This window comes from Scylla paramamosain, chromosome 28 (assembly GCF_035594125.1).
Source record: "Scylla paramamosain isolate STU-SP2022 chromosome 28, ASM3559412v1, whole genome shotgun sequence".
NCBI lineage: Eukaryota > Metazoa > Arthropoda > Malacostraca > Decapoda > Portunidae > Scylla > Scylla paramamosain.
This window is the reverse complement of record NC_087178.1, coordinates 5,430,001-5,451,464: the sequence shown is the minus strand read 5'-3', so window position 1 is coordinate 5,451,464 and position 21,464 is coordinate 5,430,001. Positions and strand designations below refer to the sequence as shown.

General features: G+C 44.4%; 2 protein-coding genes across 4 annotated transcripts in view; both read right to left on the bottom strand.

Annotated features, from left to right (window-relative positions):
* Positions 1-26: 26 nt before the first annotated feature.
* Positions 27-19,038, bottom strand: LOC135114780 (tyrosine-protein kinase-like otk). 3 transcript variants are annotated; one of them, XM_064030850.1, is made up of 15 exons: positions 18,766-19,038; positions 17,943-18,073; positions 15,658-15,836; positions 14,817-14,941; positions 12,033-12,180; positions 11,390-11,537; positions 9,624-9,751; positions 7,454-7,597; positions 5,937-6,341; positions 4,748-4,854; positions 4,014-4,163; positions 2,827-2,937; positions 2,059-2,217; positions 474-617; positions 27-274 (listed from the first exon to the last, which is right to left on the bottom strand). In XM_064030850.1, the coding sequence occupies exons 5-15, from the start codon at positions 12,154-12,156 to the stop codon at positions 119-121; spliced, it is 1,776 nt and encodes a 591-aa protein (XP_063886920.1). In that variant the 5' UTR covers positions 12,157-12,180; positions 14,817-14,941; positions 15,658-15,836; positions 17,943-18,073; positions 18,766-19,038; the 3' UTR covers positions 27-118. The 3 variants fall into 3 exon arrangements, with proteins under 3 accessions (XP_063886920.1, XP_063886921.1, XP_063886922.1); XM_064030851.1 differs by having other exon boundaries at positions 5,937-6,338; XM_064030852.1 differs by having other exon boundaries at positions 5,937-6,269.
* The window catches only part of LOC135115143 (inactive tyrosine-protein kinase 7-like), a 25,548-nt gene continuing 21,341 nt past the window's right edge, over positions 17,258-21,464 (bottom strand). The window contains exons 7-11 of the mRNA XM_064031644.1: positions 20,395-20,528; positions 19,784-19,964; positions 18,766-19,067; positions 17,906-18,073; positions 17,258-17,268 (exon numbers count right to left, since the gene is read on the bottom strand). Of these exons, the coding sequence (XP_063887714.1) occupies positions 17,258-17,268; positions 17,906-18,073; positions 18,766-19,067; positions 19,784-19,964; positions 20,395-20,528 (796 nt within the window). The remainder of the gene's footprint in view (positions 17,269-17,905; positions 18,074-18,765; positions 19,068-19,783; positions 19,965-20,394; positions 20,529-21,464) is intronic.

Genomic DNA, 21,464 nt, shown 5'->3' with positions numbered 1-21,464 from the left:
GCTACACGAGCTAACCTGCAGGAGTGACGGCGCGGCGAGTCCTCAGCGATAAAAGGAAGCGGTGGAGAGAGCGATGTGGTAATAATGTGTGTGTGTGTATGTGTGTGTGTGTGTGTGATCAAGTGAGAGCCTTAAGGGCGTCCACCATGACAGAAATGGAGGGCCGCGCCTTCGGGGACACTTGCCAGCACGCCATCAGCAGCGCCTCTAATTCAGGGGGTGTCTTGGGGGGCGCCGTGCATCTCAGCTCTCCTCGCTCGGCGGCAACCACGACCTGGGGGAGGGGGAGGCGGGGAGTGATTGAGAGGAATGGTGAGGAGGAGAGGTGAGGGGGAAAAGAATGGGTGTAAGAGGAGGGAGGTGAAAAGTAAGTCTGTTCTTAAATGATGATAAGTAAAAGTAGAAATTACAACAAATGGGAAAGTGAATACACAATCGCAGGTGAGGATCAAGTGGAGGTGTGTGTGCCTCACCTGGTGGTCGGTGAGGTCTGCGTGAGGAATGGCCGCTTGGGTGAGCACTTCCCACACCAGCCACGCCCACGAAAACACGGAGCTCTTCATGCTGTGCTCCTCCTCCAGCAGCGCCTCGGGAGCCAGCCAGCGAACGGGCACCACCTGCACACACAACAATGTCTTGCGATATCCACTTGAATTAAAACTTGAATTAAAACTTATGTCAGGTTTAGATTCACTTAGTTAATGGACGAAAATTTACTTTGGCCGTGAAATATATACAAAAATAATAATAATAAATAAATAAAAGATATTTACTTGATTTCGATAAAAGAGAGAGAGAGAGAGAGAGAGAGAGAGAGAGAGAGAGAGAGAGAGAGAGAGAGAGAGAGAGAGAGAGAGAGAGAAATAAAAGTGTCTGCAGTGTGTTTTGCCGCCTGGGAGAGACAGACATGGAACAGTGAAGAGTCGCCGCCACCTGCTCAGTATTCCTCCCTGCCCCACTCCACGCTGGCTGCAAGATCAAGGCTGTGGCGGAGGCTGCGGAGACGGTCAGCCTCTTCCAGCCTGGCCTCGATCTCTGCGGCCACAAACTGTGTCTGCTGCTGCAAGGTGGCACGGCGGCACGGTGGCACGGTTCAATGCTTCTCTTGCTCGCTGGGTCCGCTGCAGCTGTTGCTTGGCATGCCACCAGCGACACTGAAGGAGGGCCATCTCTTTCTCCTCGCATCCATCTCTTGTTGTGTTTCCAGCAAAGCAGCGCCATTCTTTTGTTTCTTTTGCTGAGGATACGCACGTACCTTTACTAGCTGAAGTACTTGTTCTTTATTTCAACGCACAGTTTTCGGTTTACTCGTTTGGTTCAGGGAATTTCAAGTATGCGGATATTCCTTTTGGTTATCTCGCAAAGTCAAGCAAGAATGTCGAAAACGTTTTTTTTTTTTTTTTGGGGGGGGGGGACGGGTGCACGTCAAGCTGGGAGGTCCGCACTGACTTGAGAGTCTTTCGTCGCTCCGGCAATGGTGACCACTAATGCCAATTTCATGATGGGAGACACGTCTGGCATTCACGGCCCTCAGCTACTCACCACTACTGTACGCCGCCACATTCCCGAGTTTGGCTTTTATGATGAGCAACTTTCCTTTATGACAAGGAGGTAAAAAGTAATTTATTTCACCGTCCATAAACTCGTGCATGAATCAGCTTTACGTTCATCTCACGTAATTACCTCGGAAAAATATTACTTACTAAACCACACTTATATTAATTCCATTTACTTGCCGCTTTCCTCCTTGACAAGCTTCACCAAATACGGACACACACTCAAAAATACACATAAAACAATAAATCTTCTCGGAATACTTGTTTCTTTTTTTTTCTCCAAACACCTCTGTATGGGATCGATGTTTTGACAGCCCTCCTCAACCCGGCCCCGCTCTTGTACATCCTCCTCACGTCCACCTTCACGCAGACCATCCATCTCTCAACTAAACACACACAGGAATCTAAACCCAAACACTGCACACATTCCGAGACACTCCTGGAGACATAAAACCAAGGAAATTAGATTCTTGTAGTTTTCATCCTCCCGCCTATGACTCACCTGATTCCTGTAGGTGTGGTACTCGGAGGAATAGGCGTCCCTGGTGAGTGCAGGAGCCGCTAGCTTCACTTGCAAGCTGGAGGTGACGAGGCAGTTTCTAGCCGCCACGTCCCTGTGAATGTGTCGCCTCCCGCTCAGGAACTCCAGCCCCTCAGCGGTCTGGCGAGGCGGGAATACACCAGGAGGCTTAGCGTGGCTATCATCATTGAGAGTATACGCGTCATTCATGTACCATACTACTCGTGTTACAAATTTAGTCACGTTTGCCTCTCCTTTCTACGTGTTACACAAGTACGGGGTTGATCAATAGTCGAGTGCATTCACTACCAATGTCTTTATCGTTTTCCCTCAAGCTTGAGTCCTCTAGTCTATTTACAGTCTCCTTAAAAACTTGACAACTGACAGATTCTTATCGAGGGTCATGCTCTGAAACATTTCAGCGTCTGCTTTCGATTACCTCAAACAGGTTTTCCTGCCAAATATCGAAGTTTTGAAGAATGTTTTTGTGATTCTAGTAGTTTCAACAAAGATTCTGCACAATCAATTGGAGAAACACCTATGAGAGTCTGACTAACCATCTGCGTGACCTTTGATAAACAGAACTGATGAGAGAGCAAAGCATTTAAGAACATAGATCCAACCCACAAGACTCATGACTAATGAAAATCACTAAGCGGAACGGGACGAGTGAAGATTACTTGACTGTAGGCGTGTGTGTATTTCACTCATGTTTCTATTTGCGTGTGTGGGTTCTGCAGCGACACCCACCTGAAGGGCGAGGCTGAGGGCGTGGGACAGGGCAAGAGGCGGCGGTCGGAGGCTCCCCACGGGCCGCGGTGATTCCTTCCGCGTGGCTAACAGGAACTGCTTCAGGTCACCCTGCAGGAAGCGCCACGGAGCGGGTGTCACGTGGAGTGGCTTGTTAGTCTCCGCTACTACTGTTGTTACTGCTGGTTCTGCTGCTACTACTATTGCTACTACTACTACTACTACTATTACTACTACTACTACTACTACTACTACTACTACTACTGCTGCTGCTAATGATGCTGCTACAACAATAATTACAATAATAATAAATAACATCAGCAACTACTACAAGAACAACAACAACAACGACAACTACTACTATTACTACTACTACTACTACTATTACTACTACTACTACTACTATTACTACTACTACTACTACTACTATTACTACTACTACTACTACTACTACTACTACTACTACTACTATAACAACAAGAATAGCAACAACAACAACTACTACTATTACTGCTACAACTACTACTACTACTACTACTACTACTACTGCTACAACAACAACAACAACAACAACAACAACTACTACTACTACTACTACTACTACTACTACTACTACTACTACTACTACTACTTCTAATACTACAACTACTACTACTACTACTACAACAAAAACAACAACAACAACAACTACTACTACTACTGCTACTGCTACTTCTACTACTACTACTGCTACTACTACAACTACTACTACTATTGCTACTACTGCTACTACTACAACTACTTCTACTACTGCTACTACTACAACAACTACTACTACTACTGCTACTACTACAACAACTACTACTACTACTACTGCTACTACTACTACAACAACAACTACTACTACTACTACTACAACAACTACTACTACTACTGCTACTACTACAACAACAACTACTACTACAACTACTACTACTACAACAACTACTACAACAACTACTACTACTACAACAACAACTACAACAACAACTACAACAACAACAACAACAACTACTACTACTACTGCTGCTACTACTACTACTACAATAACAATAGTAACAACAACAGCAACTACTACCACTACTTCTATCACTACAACAACAACAACAACAACAACTACAACCACCATCACCATCACCACCACTACCACCACCACCACCACTACTCACCCAGTCCGTGTATTGGGTCAGGAGGAGGTGCGGTGTGTGGGCGGTGCAGAAGGCGATGGTGGAGACGAGGCTGGGGTGCGGCGGCCCCCCGAACATGGCAGCCTCCCGACACACCTCCGCCAGCTGGCTTTCGTCCCTCGTGCTGATCACCTGACGGGAGAGAAAAAAAAATCACCTGAAGAAGGGAAAAAATGCATCTCCAGGGAGGAAAACTACGTGTAGGAGGGACTAAATTAGGCGCAGGAGGGGAAAACGAGGTGGGAGAGGGAAAAAACGAAGGACAGAAGAGGGGGAAACTGCATAGGTGAGGGGAAAAATATCGAGAAAGGAAACCAGGAACAGGTGAGGGAAAGTGGGTGACAGGGGGAAATTTAGGGAGGAAATTCGATGCATAAAGGAGGAGGAGGAGAAAGGAAGGAGGGGAAGGAGGAATAAGAAGAAGAGGAGGAGGAACACAAATGAACACAAAAAAAAAAAAAACCGCCCCCCAAGTAGGTCCTTACGGGGATATTTGCCGGGTCTACCCTATCAAGGAAACAGTAAGAGAGAGGAGGAGGAGGAAAAGGAAGAAAAGGAGAAAAGAAGAAAAAAGAAAAGGAATAGAAAGATAAAAACGTTGTCCGTACTGCTTGCTAGAGAGAGAGAGAGAGAGAGAGAGAGAGAGAGAGAGAGAGATGTCTGTGTGATGAAGTGTGATGCTCTTAATGTAGCGAAAAGGTGATACAGGACTTCACCTTCACCATCACGAGGCTGTCAGGGTCCGGTGGCGCCTCCTCCCCTGGGGTCTCGTCCTTGGGGTTCCTCAGGCGCGCCAGCTGTACCTCTCCGAACTCCCCGTGACCTGCAACAGAAAACGGGTCTCGTATCAACACCACATCCACCACACTACCACGCCACGACCACAAGGGAGGCTACTTTTTGCCACGTAAGTCATAGATGGGTGTAGAATAATAAACACTACACCACCACAACACCACACCGGTGACACATCTTGACTACAGGGAAACTTACTTTTTTTTCACGTATTCGCTGGTGATGTTCGATTATATAGGAGGGATAAATGGTTTTGTCATGGAGCAACTAGATGCTATTATGGTGTGGCATGGTCTGGGAAGGTTGAACAATAGATTGAGTCATCGTATAAACACCACACCCACCACGACACCACATTACGACCACAGGGGAGCTTAATTTTCTTCACGTGTTTGCAGTAGTGGTGAGTAATGAGCTTCAGGATGCGAGATCGTGTGAGATGGGGAGATAAATGAGGTTATGGTGTAGCTTTGTTTGAGTCTGAATAGCTGACTGGTTGACTGCCTGATTGACTAATTGACTGGTTTAAAACGCCACAATAACAGTCATAGCACAGTGGTTAGGAAGGAAGCAGAAAGAACAAAGGTGTGAGGCAAGGCAGGACATTTTAAAGAAAGGGTAAGGCAGAGTTAAGGAAGCAAGACAAAAACAAGATCATGAAAGGTGAGGGAATGACAAAGCAAAACAAGGTAGACAAAGTGAAGAAAGGAGATGGAAGAACATGGGGTTGCAAGTAAGGCAAGAAATGGTGAGGAAAAGAGAGGAAGGAACAAGAAGAGAGTTTAGGAGATGAGAGCCAAGGTAATGAAAGAAAAAGAAAGGATAGGTGGTAGCAAGTAAGGCAGGACACGGCAAGGACAAGAGATGAAAGGCCAAGAGGTTTAGCAAAGAAAAATATCGTAAAGAGAAGAAAGGACAAGGTGTGGAAAGCAAGACAGGACATGGTAAAGAAAGAAAAGGAAAGGACAAGAGGATCAGCAAGAAAAGACGTCAAGAAAAGGAGAGGAAAAGGTAAGAGGGTTTAGCAATGTAAGTTGTCGTAAGGAGAGGGAAGCACAAACGGCGTGTAGCAGCAGCAATCACAAAGTAAGGTAACACGTAACACAGTACCTAGGGTTAGGAGGACTTGTAGGTTTTCCCGCTGGATGGTTGGCTTGTCCTGGGTGGGGGTGTGACCTGAAGGCGCAGCGTCAGGCCTCATGTACAGGTGCTCGCTGAGGCCCGTGGGGAGGCCACTCTGGGGTGAGGGGGAGGAGTTGGGCTGCAGGGGCGAGGAGTGTCGGGTGGAGGCGGACGATCCCCCTAGAGTTTTAGTGGAGGCTTGCGAGAGTCCCAGGTGGGTGGAGGTGGCCAAGGTGTGAGTGGACACTTGGGACAGCTGTACGTGGCAAGGGGGGTCCAGCCTCCCTATCCTAGTGGCGGCCTGTCCCCCTACCACGCCGCCTGGAGGAGCATCGTACATCAGCCTCTCCGCCTCCTCGGGTCGCTGGGCTGCCTCGCTCACTCCACCATCTCCTGACGCAACGACGCGTTACTCCTCACAACCTAACGTGTGTGTGTGTGTGTGTGTGTGTGTGTGTGTGTGTGTGTGTGTGGGGCACTGTTGTCTGATGCACCGTGGCACTCTCACCTGACTTGCTATGCATCATATGGCAGTGTAGCGTGTTGATGCGCCACTCAATAATGTATGTTTTGTATGCATCATAATAAAGAATCTAGATACAGAAGATAACAAAGGAACTACGGCAACAACAACGGCAACGGTAACAGCAACAGCAGCAGCAACAACAACAACAACAACAACAACAACAACAACAACAACAACACGCCCCCCCCCCACACACACACACCATGAACCCTAACACTAAACTACACCTCCTCCTTCCCCTTTTCCTTCCAAACCCTGAGAGTCTCCCCATCGCCATAACCTGACCTTTAACCCGTTGACCCTCATCCCTAACCTCTGAGTGCCCGTGACTTTCCCTTCAGCACAACACAAGCGAGGCAGCCCAAGCGGTCCGCAGGTGTGGCTTTATCAGCTCACCAAACTCAAGCAAACACAGTAAATAAAGAGATCATTGGTTTGTAGCACATGAGAAATCTGGATATACAAAGAAATACAAATAAATAGATAGTGTAAGTATATGAAACATTACATTAGCTTAGTTTAAATGGCACTAAACGTAAGTAAGAGTAGATTTTAAACAGATATAAGAAGATACATCGACAAGTACAAGCGCACAATGCACTACAGTATAACGCATGCATAAAGATAAGATAGCTTCATAATTACTCAGCTGAAAGTACAAATGATAACAGCACAATCAGAGGTAGCCACTAATTACCAACAGGTGACAAGTAAACCATAAAAAGAACAGGTAAACAGGTTAACAAGCAGACCACTTCTAACCTTTCCCTTCTCTTCCAGCCGCTTGCACAACATCCTCCCTCACCCTCCCCTTCCTCACTCCCGTCACTCCCACTCACTATTCACCTTCTCTCTCCCTCACCACTTGTCTCACTCCATTTTTCTCCTTTCATATCTCCTCTCCCCTACCTCCTCCACCTCCATGTCTCTCTCCCGCCCTTGCCCGCCCTTCCACGCCCCTGCCCCGCCCCTGCCTTACCCCTGGCGTGCTGCGGGGAGGGCTGCTTCAAACGATGTCGTCGCTGGCGGCAATAGATAAGCATGGCACCCACCAGAGCAATGTAAGCTGCTGCCCCGCCCACCGCCACGCCCACCGTCCGCCCGAGTAACTGTGAACTGTCGCCTGGTGGAGGAAAAAGTGAGTTAAGTGAATGAACAAAGGTGAACGATAACAAAAGATGAACAAGAACCATGATAAGAAAATGGAAAAAAAAGGAAGCGAGGACTAGAACAAGAGAAGCAAGAAGAAAAAGGTGAAGAACAAAAACAATGATAAGGAAGTGAATAAAATAAACAAAAAAAAAAAAAAGAAAGCAGGAAACAGAGAAACAAGAAGATGAAGAACACCAGAATAAGGGGATGAAGAAAATAAACAAAGACGAGGAGTAGAAGAACAAGAACAAAAGATGAAGAACAAGAATCCTGATATGGAAATGAAAAAAAAAGAAACAAAAGACCGCTAGAACCAGAATAAGAAGATAAAGAACAGGAAAAAGAACAAAGAAGGGAAAAACTAATAAATAATGTGAATATAGTAAATGAGCAAAGATGAACAAAAACAAGCTGAAGAACAAAAACCACAACAAGATGAGGAAAAGAAGCAAAAACGAGAACTAGAACAAGAGGAACAAGAACAAAAGATAAAGAACAAGAATAAGAATAAGGAAGGGAAAGATAAGGGAGAACAAGAACAAGAACATTAAGATAAAGAACAAGAACAAGAACAAAGAAGGGAAGAAGGTAAGGGAGGACTAGAACAAGAACAAGAACAAAAAAGGTAAAAGGTAAGAAAAGACAAAAACAAGATCAAGATTAAGAGCAATAACAAGAACAAAACATATACGAAAAACAAGTGTAACAAAAACACTAATGAAAACAAAACAACGACAATGATGTGATAATTACTCTAACATGTAGCAAAACGTTCAATAAAAAATAAATAAATAAATAAATAAATCATCCTAGAAGTAGATTTAAATACCCTTTCCTTTTTTCCTTCCGTCAGTACCACTCAAGACTTTTTCCCTCCCTTTCTTTTCATCTTCCCTCATCCATTAACAACCCAACTTTACGTGGGCGAGAGAGAGAGAGAGAGAGAGAGAGAGAGAGAGAGAGAGAGAGAGAGAGAGAGAGAGAGAGAGAGAGAGAGAGAGAGAGAGAGAGAGAAAGTTTTAGAATTGCTCACTTGATTCGAAAGAGTATGTCATGAATTTAGAAAAAGCACCACTCAGTTTTCCCTCCTTACCTCCCCTCTTTCCCCTCCACTTCCCCCCCTCCTTCCCCTCCTCCTCCCCCCTCTTCCTCACTTCGTTCCCTCTCTCTGGGTTTCCTCACCTCCCTCCTTGCCTTCCTCCCTCAGTGTATCCCCTCTTTTCCCCTCTTTCAGTGAGTCCTTTCCAGTGCCTCCTATTCCACGCCTTCCTGCCTCCTGCCACTCCCCATCCTTCACTTATTTTCCTTCTTGCTATTTCCATCCTCCCCTCATTTCTCCCAATTTATTTTTCTCTTTCCTCTTTATTCTGGTTCCTTTCGTCTTTTCTTCCATCGCAAAGTTATTATTCTTTAGCTTCTATTTTCATTCACATGTCTTTCTCTTTACTCTTTCTTTTTTTTTTTTTTTCTTTTTACTTCTCCTCAAATAATTTTCACTTAAATCATTAATAATTTTTCTCTTTTTCGTTTCTATCATCCATCATTTCACACTAAAGACTCCTCTCCGTTCCCCTTTTCCTTCTCTTTCTCTCTTCTTTATGTTCCTCCTCCTCCACCTCCTCTTCCTCCTCCCTCCGCTCTTTCTCCTCTTTTTTTTCCCTCTTTCACGCTTCTCATATCTTTCTCCACTTTCTCTCTTTTCCGTATTTTTCATGCCTTTCCTCTTTCTCCTTCTCCTCCTCCTCCTCCTCCTCCTCCATTTGATCCTCCTCTTTCTTCCCTTTTTCACACCTCTCACGTCCCTCCTCCTCCTCCTTCTCCCCCTCTCTCTCTCTCTCTCTCTCTCTCTCTCTCTCTCTCTCTCTCTCTCTCTCTCTCTCTCTCTCTCTCTCTCTCTCCTCCTCTTCCTTCTCTCTCATCCCACTTCTCACGCCCTCTCCTTTTCTCCTTCTCTTCTTTCCTCCACCACCACCACCACCACCACCACCACCACGTACCTGTCACAGTAACAGCAATCTCCGCCCGTGCGAGGCCCACCATGTTCCCCGCCGTGCATCCGTACATGCCGCCGTCCTCCCAGCGCACCTCAGACACCTGCAGCGTGCCATTGCCGTACAGCTTCACCCTGTAGCACGTACACAAACACACATACATGTAATACCTTCCACGTACATACTTGAGCACAGGATGTATGTGTGTATGTATGTATGTATGTATGTATACGAGTATGTACGTAAATATTGGATTATGTTGATTATGATGGTGAGAGAGAGAGAGAGAGAGAGAGAGAGAGAGAGAGAGAGAGAGAGAGAGAGAGAGAGAGAGAGAGAGAGAGAGAGAGATTAAACAAGCCCTTAGAGACTCAACATGGTGACGAGAGGGGCGCCGCTCCCCCTCATCACCAGGCAGCTGTGAACAAGGCGCAAACTCCAGATTCCTGTTGCAGCCCCGAGGCGAGAGAGAGAGAGAGAGAGAGAGAGAGAGAGAGAGAGAGAGAGAGAGAGAGAGAGAGAGAGAGAGAGAGAGAGAGAGAGAGAGAGAGAGAGAGAGAGACGTTCATTCAGTTAGCCATTCCAATCTTCCACCCACACAACTTATCAACCATCCATATATCTAGAGAGAGAGAGAGAGAGAGAGAGAGAGAGAGAGAGAGAAAAATCACTTGATCATCCACCCACTGTCCTCGTCATCCATCCATCCATGCATCCATTCATCCTGCTCTTAACCCTTCCAGTGCTAGTCATTTGTTTCCCATAATCCCTTAGCATTTTTCAGACATATTTTTGTACCAGAATATATTAATTAGTTTTGTAGCATAGAAAATGGAAAATGAACCTCTTATTCCTTCTTTTCTCCATAAGGCCATGCAAATTAGACTCCTATACTGCTGTCAATGTTACCTAAAGACGACCACAGCAGTGAACGTGTTAATCTAGAGGAATCCAGTTATCCATCTATCCATCAGTCCATTCATCCAGGGCACAGGGAAAGCCAGGATACAACAGAAAACGGAGACGAAGGAGAACTAAAGAGTAAATCAGGCACGTACACAGAAAGACGATGGTTATACAAAGGGACAGACACGGACCACTGATGCTATTCTCTAGGTGAAATAAAGCGACTATTATTGCATATTATCATCAAAGAGACTCGTTAGCACCTGAAACACGTCTGAACAATAATTAACCTCCAGGTGAGTGGGTGGACAGGTAGGCAAACTTGTAGCTTCACGTGTGTTTGTGTCAGTAATACAGTAAGACAGTAAGGGAAGCTGCAAGATGATGCCAGACCTACACGTGGCAGTCGCCTTATCTGTCACTATCAATATCACTACCACTATTGTTACTATCGCTACCAGACCTTCATCGCCTTACCTGTCCAGACTATCACATTCATTATTATCACCATTGTTACTTTCATTATTTTTAACTTTACTTGTCCGAGCTATCACTGCTATTACTATCACTATTATTACTATCACTTTCATTATTATTACTATTATCATTATTATCGCACCTTCATAATCATACCTGTCTGGGCTATCACTATCATTACCGTCACTGTCATAGCTTCATAACCTTACCTGTCCGAGCTGTCACCTTCATAACTACCACCTTCATTACCATCACTGTCATTATTATCACCATCACTTCTATCGTACCTTCGTAACCTTACCTGTCCGGGCTATCATTATCATTACCATCCCTGTCACTACTATCACCTACTGTCACCATCATTACAGTCACTATCTTCACAACCTCACCTCTCCGGGTCGAAGGCGTTGGTGGTGTGGTTGTAGTCCCAGTGGATGGAGGGCTGCGGGCTCCCTCTGGCGAAGCACTCCAGAAGAAGGGTGTCGCCTCTGTCCACCAACACAGGCCCTTGCGTCACCCACTCCAGCACGGGGCTCTCTGTAGGGGCGCACACACACACACACACACACACACACACACACACACACACAGGTAAATTGTTCCATTGGTAAGTTTGTGTTGTATATATTTTCATGAGTTCATTTTTTCTTGTTTTTTTTTTTTTTGTCATGTTTTCTTTGTTCTAGCATTTTTGTTGTTGTTGTTATTGTTGTTGTTCTTTGGTGTTGTTATTTTTTACTGCTGCTGTTGGTACTACTACTACTACTACTACTACTACTACTACTACTACTACTACTACATCTACCACCACCACTTCTACTTCTACTACCACTACTACTACTACTACTACCACTACCACTACTACTTACTACAACAACTACAACTGCTACCACCATCACCACCACTGCTACTACTACCACCACCACTACCACTTCACCTCTTACCCTTTTCCTTTACTTAACACCCCTGTAAAAACTCTAACCTACCCACACCTAACCACCTCCTCCTCCTACTGCCACTTCCACTCCTCACCAATGACGGAGAGAGTTATGGTGACGTTGATGGCGCCCTGGGAGGAGGCAGCGACACACATGTACCTCCCAGCGTCCTCCAGTTCCGCCCCTGTAATCTCCAGCCGCCCCTCCAGACTGGCCATATGTTCAGGCAGACTGGCCAGCGCCTGAAACACGTGCCAACATGTCTTAATTAATCTGTTGTTGCTGTCATATTCATACCTGTGTTGGTGTACCTGTGTGAATTGTCTGTCTGTGTGTGTGTGTGTGTGTGTGTGTGTGTGTGTGTGTGTGTGTGTGTTTCTTTGTCTGTTTGGTAATCTATGTATCTATTTAGCTTGTTTATTTGTCTATTTGTTTGTTTATCTGTTTGGTAATTTATCTAGCTAGCTGTCTGCCTATCTGTCTGTCTGTTTGTCTATCTGGCAATTTGTCTGCCTATCTGTCTGTCTGTTTGTCTATGTGGCAATCTGTTTCCCTATCCTGCTATCTATCTATTTATATGTATGGCTGTCTATCTGTCTGTCTGTTGTCTGTCTATTCAACTATCTAGCTGTCTATCTGTCTATCTATCTATCTATCTATCTATCTATTTACCGATATATCTATCTATCTATCTATCTATCTATCTACATATCTACTTATCTATTTTCATGTAAGGGAGGTTCTACCCTAAAGGGAACAAAACTGGAAAAGAAGTCCCACTGCCTGTCTATCTACGAGTATCTATCAGTCCCAACCATCTACTTGTACCTAGCTATCTACCTACCCTACCTACATACTTACACACTTCCCTCACAGGTATACACAATTCCAGGAACCTCCATCTTTAATTAAGGTAGCGGAGATGCTCATTAAAGAAACCTATGATTAATTATGGCGATAAAGAATTTAAGCATCCCTAATTTTGGGCTTAAAAGGGACTTGGGTATTATGATTCTTTGGTGAGTAGTTCAGTGGAAAGGTAAGGGCGTGGACTGGTGGGTAAATACGTAGGAAGGTTAATAGGTAAGTAGGTAGGAGAGAGAGAGAGAGAGAGAGAGAGAGAGAGAGAGAGAGAGAGAGAGAGAGAGAGAGATGAGAGAGAGAGAGAGAGAATAGAGGAAAAGAGAAAACGAAAGGAAACTAACAAGGAATAATGAAATAAAGAAAGAAAAAGAAAGCTAGAAAAGAAGGAAAAAGAAAGAAACTAAACATTAACTAACAACATAAACTAAGCATAAACCTAAACAAGATTACATAAATAAAAGAAGAAAAGAAAAAGAAAAAAGAAGTGTAAAAAGACAAAAAATAAAACATAAGAAAACAGAGAAAACAAAAAAAAAAATACCAAGAAACACACACACACCAACACACACACACACACACACACACACACACACACACACACACACACACACACACACACACCACACACACACACACAAACAAATAAAACAAACAAAATAAACAAATAAATAAACTAATGAATAAATCAAATAATCTTAAAATAACAAAAAAAAAATACCAAGAAACACACACACACACACACACACACACACACACACACACACACACACACACACACACACACACACACACACATACACACACACACACATAAACAAACAAACAAACAAACAAACAAAACAAACAAAATAAACAAATAAATAAACTAACAAATTAATTAAATAATCTTTAAATAACAAAAAAAAAATAATGAGCGTAAGAATATTATGATCCCTTCGTCGCCTCCAGCAGGAAGGACCCTCCGCCAGCAGGTAGAGGGCAGCAGGCAACCCTTCCCGCTTGCCTGGGGGCGGGAATGAAAGCCTCTAAAAGTAAGAAGCTGACGAGAAGAGGAAGAGGAGAGGTGAGAGTCTGCGGAGGTGGAAGAGGCGGAGGAGGAAGAGGGAGAGGAGGAGGAGAGTGAGGTTAAAAGGTGCGTGAAATAATTATTGTGGGTAAGAGGAGAGGAAGTGTAGGAGGAGGAGGAGGATAAAAGTGACTGCGTATGAAACTTAACTGAAGAGGAGATATATGCAAAGAGGGGAAGATAAAAAAAATAAAAGCAAATGCGCGTTTAGGAGAAGGAGACAGTTGGGAGGAGGAAGGAGAAAAGAAAATGAGAGAAAAAGTGAGATCAAGGGTGTGGTTTTTCAGGCAGAATGAAGGAGGAAAAAGGAGAAGGAAAAGAAGCGGTGTTTGGAATAGCTGGAGGGGAAGGAGGAAGAGGGAGAAGAGGAGGAGAGGATACGGAAAAGTTAAGTTATGAGTGAATTGATATTTGGGAGAGCAGAAGGGAAAGAAGGAACAGGGAGGAAAAAAAGGTTAGAAAAAGAGAAGTGGAAAAAGAGTGAAACTGGTAAAGAAAGGAGAGGAAAAAAGTGGAAAGGGGAGATGGGAGGGAAAGTAAACATGTGCACGGTTTAGAGAGAGAGAGAGAGAGAGAGAGAGAGAGAGAGAGAGAGAGAGAGAGAGAGAGAGAGAGAGAGAGAGAGAAAGAGAGAGAGTGTGTGTGTGTGTGTGTTGTGTGTGTGTGTGTGGTAGGATTATAAAATTAATACAGAGAATTTATATAAGAATGAATACTTATTACTGCTAGAGGAAGAGGAGGAGGAGAAGGAGGAGGAGGAGGAGGAGGAGGAGGAGGAGGAGGAGGAGGAGGAGGAGGAGAAGGAGAGGAGGAGGGAGGAGGAGGAGGAGGACGAAGAGTTGGAGGTAGAAAACAAACATACCTAAGAAAAGAAAGACAAAATTAAACAAAAATCACAGAAACAGAGAGACAAAGAGTAGGTGAGTCTCATTAACCCCACGCACTCACCTGGTGGGAAATACGGTGCCAGGTAGTGACGGGGGAGTCTGCGCCCCCTGCCTCACACGGGATGCTCAGGTTGGCGCCCACCTCCACGCGCGTGTCTCGGGGCAGCGGCGAAAACTTGAGCCGCTCTACAGAGAGAGAGAGAGAGAGAGAGAGAGAGAGAGAGAGAGAGAGAGAGGGGGGGGGGGTGGGGGGGAGGAGGGGGAATGAGTGGAGATAAATGGTAGTTTCGTCTGTTTCGTTTAATTATTAATTATTTTAGTTATCATTATTTTTTTTTGTACGTTTATTACTGGTTGCCTTGTGTGTGTGTGTGTGTGTGTGTGTGTGTGTGTGTGTGTGTGTGTGTGTGTGTGTGGCATGTAATTTTAAATCTACATAATCACACACACACACACACACACACACACACACACACACATATTTTAAAGGGAAGTAATTTTAAACATTTACTGAAGGAATAAAAACAGAGAATTAAAAGTGAGGGAGGGAGGGAGGGACATTCATAAAGGAAGAGAGAAAAGAGGATTGCACAAGGAGGAGGAAAAGATATGATAAACGGAGAATGCATGACTGATTTCCTCTCCATCCTTCTTCTCTCCTTTATTCCTTCGTCATCTAATCTCTCTCTCTCTCTCTCTCTCTCCTCTCTCTCTCTCTCTCTCTCTCTCTCTCTCTCTCTCATCATCATCCTCCTCCTCCTCCTCCTTCTCTTCCTTCATGTACTTTTTCTGTTTATCTTCATTTTCCCACTCCTACGTTTATCTAAACTACCCCCCCCTCTCTCTCTCTCTCTCTCTCTCTTCTCTCTCTCTCTCTCTCTCTCTCTCTCTCTCTCTCTTACCCGTGACGGCCAGCCTGACGGGAGTGGTGGCTGCAGGAGGGTGCCCCAGGGTGTTCACCACGCAGACGTAATCCCCAGCATCTGTGAGGCGCGCCCATCGTATTCCTTAGCACCGACACGCCCTCCGTCACGCCCTCCTCCATGCCCGACACGGAGATACGGTAGTCGTCCACGCTAACCTGAAGGAGGCGACGAAGGAGGCGCTGAAGGAGGCTGTGATTGAGGGAGGGTGCTGCGTGGTGTGTGGAATTGAAGAATGAATGGTGAGATAGAGGGAAAGAATGAAGGAAGGAAGATAAATAAGATGATAGTAGGGAAGGAAGGAAAGAAGTAACTGTGCATAGATAATATATGAAAAGTGAGAGAAGAAAAGAAGTAATGAAGAAAGGAAGGAATATTAAACAAGCTGATAAACATGACAGAGAAAAAGAAGGAAGGAAGGATGCACAGAGAAATAAGAAAAGGGAGCGAGAAGGAAGGAGGGATGGAAAGATGGATGGAAGGAAGGAAGGAAGGTAGAATGAAAAGAAGGAAAGAATGAATGAATGAATGAATGAATGAATGAAGGAAGGAAGGAAGAAAGGAAGGAAGGAAAAAAGGAAGGAGAGAAGACCGAATAAGCTGATAACAGAGCAGAGAAAAGAAAGAAAGGAGAAACAGTGTTTTAAAATAAGGAAAAAGGTAAGAGAAAGAATGAAAAAATTAAAGATAAAAAGTCCCGAAAGTAAAACGGAAAAAGAACAAAATGAAGAATAATAAAGAGAAGACAAACATAAAAGAACAGGAAGGAAGGAAAGAGAGAAGGAATGAAAGAAAGTTGATAAAGGCAGAATGATTGATAAACAAACAAAACAGAGAAAAGGAAAAGAAAGGAGAGGAGAAAAACAATGAGAGGAACAAGGAGAGCGATAAAGGAAGGGCGAAAAACAACAAAGGTGAAACGGAAGAAGTAAAGAAGGAAGGAGAGAAGAAAAGAAGGTACACAGGCTGACAGAGAGACGCGAAGGAAAGACAGAGGGAGAAGATAAACAAGGAAGAAGGAAAACACAGCCTCGACAGGGATGAAGGAAGATCAGAAGGAAGGAAGGGATTTGGAGGGAAGGAAAACCCGATATGAGTGAGTGATGCTGGCGGGGAAAGGCTGGAAGGACGGAAGGAAGGAAGGAAGGAAGAAGGATGTAAGGAAGGAGAGGGAGGAAAGGAAGAGCTTAAGCCATTATAATCCTATGCATGTAAAAAGTAATGATTACCAGAGAGAGAGAGAAAGAGAGAGAGAGGAGAGAGAGAGGAGAGAGAGAAGAGAGAGAGAGAGAAGAGAGAGAGAGAGAGAGAGAGAGAGAGAGAGAGAGAGAGAGAGAGAGAGAGAGAGAGAGAGTAATCTTCATCAAACAAATCTATAAAAAAAGACAATATTGGACAAAAATTTACGAAAAAAACTAATTGCACGTTATGAACCAACAACAACAACAACAACAACAACAACAACAACTACTACTACTACTACTACTACTACTACAACTACTACTACTACTATTACTACTATTACCACCACCACTGCTACAGAAGAGCCAGGCGAGACCATTAGAGATACAAAACGGTTCTAGCTATCCACTGTGTCACAAAGGGATTAAGTAAAATATTAAATTGTTCATCCGTAGAGCTGATGAGAAATAGAGCAGAATTAGAACCAATCCCTGTGTGTGTGTGTGTGTGTGTGTGTGTGTGTGTGTGTGTGTGTGTGTGTGTGTGTGTGTGTGTGTGTGTGTGTGTGTGTGTGTGTTTGGGGACATTTTCAGAGGGCTAAATATTATACAGGGCACTGGCAACTTTAGCAGACAAGGGCTACAGTACATTATATAATTCATTTTCCCGGGAAAGGACTGTGTAAATAGCTACATTGTCCCGTATTTTCCCCCTCTGTGTGCTTGTGTTTGTGTGTGTGTGTGTGTGTGTGTGTTTGACTGATCCTATTTCTCATTTTGTTTCAATACCTCTGTCTTTTAACATATTCTCTTTTTCTTCTGCGTTTCCTTCATTTATTCCTTCTTTCTTATCCCTTATTCCTGTGTATGTTTGATTACTCCCTATTCTCCTATCTCTCTCTTTTACATATTTTCTTTCTTTGTCTTTCCCTCCTTATTTCTTCACGATCTTCCTTATTTCTCATTCATGTGTTTCATTGCTCCCTATTTCCCTATCGCTCTCTTTTACATATTCCCTTTATTTCTGTCCTTCCTTGTTTCCTCACGATGTTCCTTGTCTTTCTGTTTCTCTCTGTTTCCTACCGGGCTGCCGTTGCGAGTCCAGGTGACGTTGGTGTAAGGTCGTGACGAGGCATCCACCCGGCACTCCAGTCTCGCCGTCTCCTCCTCTAGTACCTCCAAGGGCGCCGTCACCAGCTGGGCGTGTGGCTTTCCTGCAAGAGTCGGTGGAGGAGGGAAAGGTGGTGATGTGTATTTTTTCTTACCCTCTCTCTCTCTCTCTCTCTCTCTCTCTCTCTCTCTCTCTCTCTCTCTCTCTCTCTCTCTCTCTCTCTCTCTCTCTCTCTCTCTCTCTCTCTCTCTCTTTCTCTCCGCCATTTACTCCTCTCCTCATCGCTTTCTCGTATAATTTTCTCCTTTCCCTCCATTGTTTTTCCACCTCTTGCTTCTCTTCGCCACCTTTTTCTCTCCTCTCTGTCACTATTTCTCCACCATTTACTCCTCTTCATTACCGTTTCCCTACCTCTTATTCCTCCATCTCTTCCCTTCTTCCTTCCCTCCTGCTTTCGCTTTACTACCAAATTTGTTCACCTTTTTTCTCTCTTTTTCTCTCATTCTATTCCACTGTTCACCTTCATTTCCTCCCTCCCTTCCTCCCTTCCTTCCTTCCTTCCTTCCTTCATTGTTCTTTCCTCATTTTCTCTCACCACATACATTACCACTCCCTCCTTCCCTAGTTCCCTCCTTCTCTTCCTTTCCTCCTTCCCTCCCTCTCTCCTTCCTTCCTTCTCTCTTCCTGTTACACCGTTCTTTCCTCATTTTGTCTCACCTCATACACCACCACTCCTACCTTCCGTCCCTCCCTTCCTTTACCCCTCCTTCCCTCCCTCTCCCCCAAGACACGTACTCGTCACCACAAGTTGCAGAGACACTGACGAATTCCCCGCCAGGTTTGAGGCCACACAAGTATAGTTCCCAGCATGAGCGTAACTGACATCCTCTACCAGTAACTCAGCGCCTCCCCTGTTATCCACGCCGGCGCCTCCTTCGTCCTCCTTCAACGCCACGGCGACCCAGGAGGCACGAGGGCGCGGTAGACCAGCAGGAGGGAGGCATAGGACCTTCAGCCGCCCCCCAGCGCCCACCACGTGTATGTTGCGAAGGTTTAGGCCCCGGCTCAAGCGTCCGGCGGGGAGTTGGTATCCAGATCTGTAGGAGTGGCAGCAGAAGGATGTGTGTTAGAGGTGGGTAGATGTGTTAGTATGTTGATTAGTTGAATATTTTGATAGGAAGAGAGGGAGGGAGGGAGGGAGGGAGGGAGGGAGGGATTGAGTTTATCGATGAGGAGAGAGAGAGAGAGAGAGAGAGAGAGAGAGAGAGAGAGGAGAGAGAGAGAGAGAGAGAGAGAGAGAGAGAGAGAGAGAGAGAGAGAGAGAGACCACACCAACCAATCAACAAGCAAACAATCAAACACACACACACACACACACACACACACACACACACACACACACACACACACACACACACACACACACACACAAACACGAAAATAGAACAAAAAAAAATCAAGAAAGAGGAAAAAAAATATCCAAGAAAACAAAAAAAAACGAAAAAAAAGAAGTAGAAAAGAAAAAAACAAGAAAAGAAAAAATGACCACATACCTTCTGCTCTCACCGCTCTTCCTTCCCTCCCGTAAAGAAAAAAAAAAAAAAGGATAGAAATAAATAAGAAACCACGTAAATGACAGTGTTAGAAGTAAATATAAATCTGGGGGACGCATTCACAACCCGTTGCCAAAGTGCTGAAAGGAACCGCTGCCTTGAAACGCGCCTAATAATCTCAGACGGAGTGGAAAGATTAGCACTTCTGACCAACACAGCCATGTCATTTAGCCTCCGACTTCGTGCCTCCCCTCACGTGCCTGGGATGACGGCGCGAGGGGCAGGGAGATTGAGAGGCATGGATGAGGATGGCGGTACACGGGGCAGGGATGAGGGACAGGGGTACAGAAGGCAGGAGTGAGGGGGCAGGGGTGAGGGATAGCAGTACAGTGGGCAGGGTTGAGGGACAGCGGTACAGGGGCAGGGTGCGGAACAGGGGTACTGGGATGAGAGACAGCGGTAAAAAAGACGACGGTACTTGGATAGTGGTACAAGGCAAGGGTACGTGAGATGGCGGTACCAGGGGCTGAGGTGCTACTATGAGAGGTACATAACAGTGGTACGTTCAAGAAAAGCGATACTAGAGCCAGCGGTACAAGCAGAAGTAGCAGCGATGAAGGAACAGCGGTACAAGACTCAGCGGCACTAGAACCAGAGATAAAAAGGAGTAGAAGAGGCAGCGGTGCAAAACAACGGTACACGAACAACAGTACAAAAAGCAGTAGAAGAAGCAACAGCGGTACGGAACAGCGATACTAAAACAACAGCACTCAACCCAACAGCACAAGACAACGGTACAGAAAACACTGGTACAAAGCAACGGTACAAGAGCAGTGGTACATGAGGAGGGGTACCTAAGGGCAATACGTACAGGCAAGAGTGAGAGTGGCAGCGTAAGAGGAGGAGTAAGGGCGGTCCTTGAGGCGCCCCTTGCACGTGTACACGCCCTCGTCCCCGACACTCGCAGCCTGCACCACCAGACTCCCGTTCCTCAGCAGCACGTGCCTGTAAGAGTGGCAGAAGGTGAGGTGAGAATAAAATATGTGAAAAAAAGATGAAAATTATTTATTAAAGTGAAAAAAAAAAGTTAATATTATAAAAAAGGTAAAAGGAGGTGGATATTATTAAAAGAAAGTAAAGAAAAGAATATTCTAAAGGTAAAAAGAGGTAGAAATAATAAAAAGAATGAAAAAAAGAGAATATTGCAAAGGTGAAAGAAGTAAAAAGAATGAAAAAAAGAGAATATTGCAAAGGTGAAAGAAGAGGTGAATATCATAAGGAAAGTGAAAAAGATGATAAATATAAAGTAAAAGTATTAAAAATTATAAGAAAAAAGGTAGAAAAAGTGAACATTATCAAGAATATAAAAAAATAGATGAAATTTATCAGGAAGGTTAAAAATACTTGAATATTTCATTGAGTTAAAAAAAAATAGTTAAAATGATTAAGAGGATTAGAAAAAGATGAAAATTAATAGGAAGGTAAAAAAAATTTTGATGGAAACTAAAGAAAATTTTTAAAAAGGCGAAAATTACAAAGAATGATAAAAAGGAAGCAAAGAGAGGATACGAGGAAGGACTAATAAACGAGGGCGAAAGGGAGAGAATGTAGTAAAAAATCCTAATAAGAGATAACGTAAAGAGAAGAGAAAAAAATAGGATACTGAAGGAGAGAGAAAGAACACGTGAAAGGAAGAGGAAAAATTAGATAATGAAGGAGAGAAGGAAGAGAGAAATGCCAAGAAATGAGATTTAAAAAGCAGCAAATGAGGTAGAAGCTGAAAAGACGACGTGAAGGATGTGAAGAGAGAATGTAAAGAAGTGAGAAAAAGCAGGAGGGAGAGAAGAGAAACGAAGAAAGAGGAGAGGAAGAGAAAGAGAGAGAGAAAAAAAAGCTGTAACTCATGTAGGAATGAAAAATGGTAATAAGATACTGAGAAGA